We start from the raw sequence: 6,000 nt of genomic DNA on the forward strand, positions 1-6,000 counted from the left end.
ACCTACTACACGGGCCTTTAACAGGCTGGAAATTCGGTCGGGCTTGATTAGTGTCATTTTTATATGGGCTGTTAGTAGGCCCAGTGTGATGTTGGGCCACATATGGCCCATGGATTTCGTCCAACGTTAACAGGCCGAAAGTCACAACAGGATGAAAGTGGCCCAAATCTATAGTGGGCCTCTAACAGGCCGAATGTCAGACATGGCCGAATATGACCCATATCCTTCACGGTTGTTTATGGGCCGAAAGTTTCAATGGCCTATAAATGGGCCCAAATGAAGCAGGACCTTTAACAGGCCAGAAACACACCGGGCCGTAATTCGGCCCAAATACTTAGCGGACTATTAACAGGCCAGAAGTGACCATGGGCCGCGATAATGACAAGTTTAGGATGGGCCGTTGACGGGCCGATTTGACACTAGCCGTACGGGCCTTAACTGAGAATGTTGGGCCTTTAGCTGGGCCGACCCATTATGGTCTGCAAATTCTTGTGAGCCTTTAGCTGGGCCGACCCATTATGGTCCGCTAAATCTTGTGGGACTTTAGTTGGGCCGGCCCATTTAATATTTATGGGCCACTTTTGGGCCGGTCCACGTGTCAACATATCATAGGCGCATCTCGCCCATTGGATGAGTGACACCTGTGCCAGCGCAGAGCTGACACGTGGTTCCATCAGCCAATGAGAATTTTACACGTAGAAAATCGGCATTGGTCGTGGCTATTAGCGGGTTATCGGATCCAAAATCGGACCCGCTAGCTTAACGGTGACCCGTTACGATGGATGCCACGTGTCGGTCACCCTTGATGAAAGCACTTCTATGACGCGCGATTTATCGTCATGGAAGTGGACACTTCCGCGATGATAATTTTCGTAATGTCATGGAACACTTCTACGACAGTACATGTATGACTATCTTGATTCTGTCATAAAATTTTCATGGATGTACATGCATGACAGAAAACAGGACCTATTGTGACAAACACGTATCATCGCGGAAGTGTCTTTTTTTGTAGTGCAACCTCGCCAGCCGGAGATCTGATCCATCTGGCTATGGAAGATCACATGCATGCGCCTATAAGAGTCGTCGCCTACCCGCGAGACATTTTCCCAGGCCGCCGTGGCGCGGTGGGACATCTCTGCTGCATTCGCGGCGCGGCGGGACATCTCTACTGCTTCCGCGACGCGGCTGGACCAGTCTGATGCATCGACGACGCGATGGGACCTCCGTGCTACTTCAGTGGCGCGGCGGGACCTCTATGCTGCTACTTCCGCGCGGCGGGACATGTCGGTTGCTTTCATGGTGAGGCGGGACATCTCTCGTGCTTCCGCTTCCATGCTCGCCTCTCCCTAGTGGTAAACTCTCTACCCAGAACTCATGCTAGCCATTTCAAACGCAAGGGAAGGATTCTGAATGACTTGTTTGTTTTTGTGGATGAGGAGTTGAGGAGGAATGTGCAGTCATCTTGGCATAGTAGTATTTATAACCGAGTACTAATACGCTCCTAAGTGGGAAACCATTTAGGTTGTGATCGGTGTGAACATTTTTGCAATTAAATATAGCGTGGTAGTAGTAATTTGGAATGTGATGAGACGCAAGCTCAAAATTTATTGACGGTTCTAGTTTCGAAGTGTGGCACTATTCCCGGATGGCGTAACATGGGCACGTGTTCTCGGCCGTGGTGTAGCATATGGCATGGTACTTCTTTTTCTACCACTGTGTACGTGCAATAACTGGCACCATCGGATACATATCTTACGGTTATTGGGGCGTTCGACAGGAATAGCCTCGTGGCGAGCTATAGACTAGTCTTTTTTAGACACAGTACAGCTATCTCTCAGGACTTCTCGCACGCACCATCTCTAGGTCCCTAGGTCGATGCCACCCACATACACTTGTACCCTGAGTTTAGTATGTTATACAGGAAGAGAAGAGGTGCACACATGCACTCGTCCTCTCTCACACACGCATCTGTAGCTACGAATTGTAGTGTTCTCAACCATCCGATTGGATCTATCATAGGTTTCACGTTGCTCCTTGGCCTTGAGATTGAGAAGTTTAAAACACGGAGGCTAAGCTGGAGGCGCGAGGTTTTGGTTAATGTGCAGGTCGCACACGGCACCAACACGACACGAGCTTCGTCTGCCTGGTGCGCAGTCAGGTGAGTTGTCCAAGTATAGACACAACCAGGCCCTCCTTGGTATCTGCGCCTCGACTTATGCGCAGGGAAATTAGGATCGGAGGGAGTACTACTAGTAGTAGTACTACTTTGATGTGTCGCGTCAACTCGCAGAAGTATGCAACACTTCCTGAACAAACAAGCATATACGCTGTTATACTTCTTACCCAAAGGGTCTTTATATCCAACAGACACAAAATATCCGTTCGACTATTGGAAATTACTTTAACTGTTGATCTGATGTCGAAGTAATTGCTGCATTGCCACCAAAACCAACCATCTCTTAAGCTAAAGTAGACCAAGCTAACCCCTATATTAGCATATTACTAAGATAAACAGAAGGCACTGTAGAATCATTTAGGAGGTGGGCTTGCCAATCTGAAAGTGGAGGGACACCATCCCCGACAACCCAGCCTCGGCCAGCAGCTTGGGCAGAACTGTGAAGAAGGTCAGATCCTGCACGGCAACGTCGCCGGGATCCTTGCTGCTTGTCACCTCCATTTCCACCTTGATGTCGTTGGTCCTACCTTTGGGTTCCCCCGGCGGGCCGTTTTCTCACTGCTTGGCCACGTAGTGCGGCAGTGGGGACTCCCCCGCTCTGATGCAGACGACCGACACGGTGATACGCGCGCCGATGTCGAGCACGCTGCTGACCAAGAAAAACGCGCGGTCGTCCTCCTTCGCGAACAGCAAGAGCCATGGCTACGACAGTGACACTTGCAGCTGGAGCACCTTGCCGTACTAGATCATGTGCACGACATGGGATGCACGATGCTGATGTGGTGGGAGAACGTCGGCGGCGGGCCTTCGTAGCTACAGACAGGCACGGGGAATTTGTAGGGAGCAAGCGGACACATGCTCAGGTGATCGGCGAGCTTGTGGTAAGTGACTTAGAGCCCACAACCTTCGTGTGGGCACTCCACCCTCACCAAGGAGAGGATGGCGTCCACCATAGTGTTCTGCACATCGAAGCCACCGCCGTGCTCACACTTCTGGCACTGCCGCTGGTTCCTGGGGCACTCGACGCGGCAGTCCGCGCAGGCCAGGTGCTGTCCCTTACACTGCACAAATCAATCGAACAACACATAAATGAATAAACATGCACCTTGCTCGATCAGCCGAACGAACGAGGTGTATTCAAACCTCATACACTGGAGGCTTCAAGGGGCGGAGGCACAAGGGGTAGTGGAGCAAGGTGAGGTCCATCGAGACCATAGAGAGCTCCATCGTCGGGTCCTGTTTCGTCGGCATGATCTCGCCCTCCTCATGCACAACCATCTCTCGCTTTAGGGCCGGGGCATTACAAAGCTTTACCGTCACATATTCATACTACTTCAAGGTGCATTAAATCAACACATGCAAGTAGCAAAAGGAATGTCATGGCATGCATGCATGCGTTGTAATTAATGCATCGATAAACACAAATTATTGAAATATATCGAGTGCAGTGCTTTGATGTGTCGCGTCAACTCGTACAACAACAAGAAGTTTGATTACAACGCCCTCTCCCTCGCGGACTAAGCTCCGATGCCTTAACCGCACCTGCCTTTGCTTGTATGACAGGTGGGCCACCCACCTATTGGGCCCACCTGTCATGCATGTAAAGGTAGGAGCAGGAAGTCAATGAAGCTGCGTCCCTCCCTCGCCCATGAGCATGGTGGCTGGCAGGACTAGGAGAAGCTTTCGCTACATGCTCTCCCTCCCGCACGCGGTGGACATCTAACAGTTCATTCGGTGTCAGATGGCCAAAAGCATACTGTAGTACTCCACTGCAGTAGTACTCCATCATTGTTCGACTTCCCGAAGAGGCGAAGAGCCAAGCGCGGCCTGGACGCTCGTGTGGCAGTTTCATGTGTAGAGTAGTCTAGGATAGCATGTACCATGCCTCTATGCTTAAAATCGTTGGGGTCGGCTCCATGCTATGAGGCCGTCTCGAAGCATTTTTTATTTAAATAATCTTCTGGCCCTACCTGTCATCCTGGTGATTGTAGTTTGCACGCTCATCTGGTCAAGACAGGAATATAGATTTTAATTTGTGGTGGGGTAAATGTTAGAGGTTGCAGCAAATATATTGTACACTGCGGGTCTTTTAGCCAAGTTTAGAGGCAAGCATGTGGGGCCAGTGCTATGATGTGTCGCGTCAACTCGTACAATGAGGAGAAGCTTGATTTTAGTACTACACGCCTTCTCCCTCGCCCTGCGCGTGGTAGCTCGCAGACGAGGACAGGCTTTTGCTTATACTACAACAAGCTATCCCTCCCACACGTGGTGGACGGAGATGCAGAAGTGGATTCGATACTGTAGAAGTAGTAGTAACATCATTGTTCGTCTTCGAAAGTGAGTTATATCAACTAGAGGGGGTGAATAGGTGATTTTTACAAATTCGTCACTGAGGAATTTCAGGGTGAGGAAATTCCTAAGTCATGAACGACTAGCAACAGAATAAGTACTCAGATGCAATCATAACAGTGCAGTAGCATAGTCATCATGATGAAATGAAAATAAGCACAGAGTACAAGTAGCGTAAACACATGATAGCAGGCTGAAGACAAAGTGACTGAAGAAATAGGATTGAGGAAATTGAGAAAGTCTTCGGTCAAAGTCTTCAAATAGTAACGATCAAGTACTTCAGCATATGAATGAGTAATTGAAAGAGTTGAGGAAATAGAACCAGTAGCTCGGTGAAGACAGTGATTTGGTAGACCAGTTCCAACTAATGTGACAGTTGTATGTCTGGTTGGAGCGGCTAGGTATTTAAACCTGAGGACACACAGTCCTCACCGTATTCTCCTTGAGCTAAGGTCACACAGACCTCGCCCAATCACTCGTGGTAAGTCTTCAGGTGACTTCCAAACCTTCACAGACTCGGTCACTCGGCGATTCACAATTTCCTCTTGGATGCTCTAGACCATGACGCCTAACCGTCTGGAGGATGCACGATCCTCAAAGGTAACAAGCGCCGGTTCCATGTAGGAACAATCTCTTTAGTGATGCTCAATCATTTTGGGTTTGTAGGTGTTTGGGTTTGGGTTTTCCTCACTTGATGATTTTCGCTCAAAGTCCTCGAAGGATGGGATTCTCTCAATGACAAGTGTCAGTTTCTCGCAGAGCAGCCAACCAACTAGTGGTTGTAGGGGGCGGCTATTTATAGCCTAGGGAGCAGCCCGACATGATTAGACATAAATGTCCTTCAATGATATGACCGTTAGGTGGGTAGATATTTTGGGACAGCTAGCGCATAGCATAGCAACGCTCGGAAATTTGTCTATCAAATTCCTCAGGGCTATCATGTTCCTCACTTGTAGGCAATCCGCACTGGAGAATTCCTAACTCCTTAGTCAGAACAAATTCCTCAGAGACTAGAAGATCTTCGTCTCTATCACTGAAGAAATTGACTGAACTGTAAGAGATTTCCAATGGCTTCACTCGAAAGGATTGGGTAGGTGTAGGATTTTGAGATGAGCATCACTTGGAAACTTTTCGTTAGTTTTACCTCGACCCCTTTAACAATACGGTGTTTCCTATGACTCAAGAAAGAGAAAAATGAAACTACGAAAACAAAAGTCTTCATGCTTCATAATCCTCGCATGAATATCAAGTCTTCATGGTCACACCAAATTCTTCACTTTCAAAGTCTTCAGAAAGCCAAAGTCTTCAGTTGAAGACATTCATTTCTAGGGGTCGACTTTCACTGTAAAAATCAAACTCCTCATAGACTTATGGACCTGTGTACACTCACAAACGCATTAGTGTCTTCAATACACCAAAATCACTAAGGGGCACTAGATGCACTTACAATATCCCTGAGGGAGTCCTGGATT

The 6,000-nt window shown here is 48.5% G+C and overlaps 1 protein-coding gene across 1 annotated transcript; it reads right to left on the bottom strand.

The window, feature by feature from the left end:
• Positions 1–2,734: 2,734 nt before the first annotated feature.
• On the bottom strand, positions 2,735–3,406 carry LOC147970659 (putative E3 ubiquitin-protein ligase SINA-like 9). The gene is made up of 3 exons (XM_087523549.1): positions 3,323–3,406; positions 3,109–3,240; positions 2,735–2,857 (listed from the first exon to the last, which is right to left on the bottom strand). The coding sequence occupies exons 1-3, from the start codon at positions 3,404–3,406 to the stop codon at positions 2,735–2,737; spliced, it is 339 nt and encodes a 112-aa protein (XP_087379675.1).
• Between the last annotated feature and the right edge of the window lie 2,594 nt (positions 3,407–6,000).

The sequence above is a fragment of the Triticum urartu genome, chromosome 5A (assembly GCF_056163025.1).
Source record: "Triticum urartu cultivar PI428250 chromosome 5A, HENAU_Tu73, whole genome shotgun sequence".
NCBI lineage: Eukaryota > Viridiplantae > Streptophyta > Magnoliopsida > Poales > Poaceae > Triticum > Triticum urartu.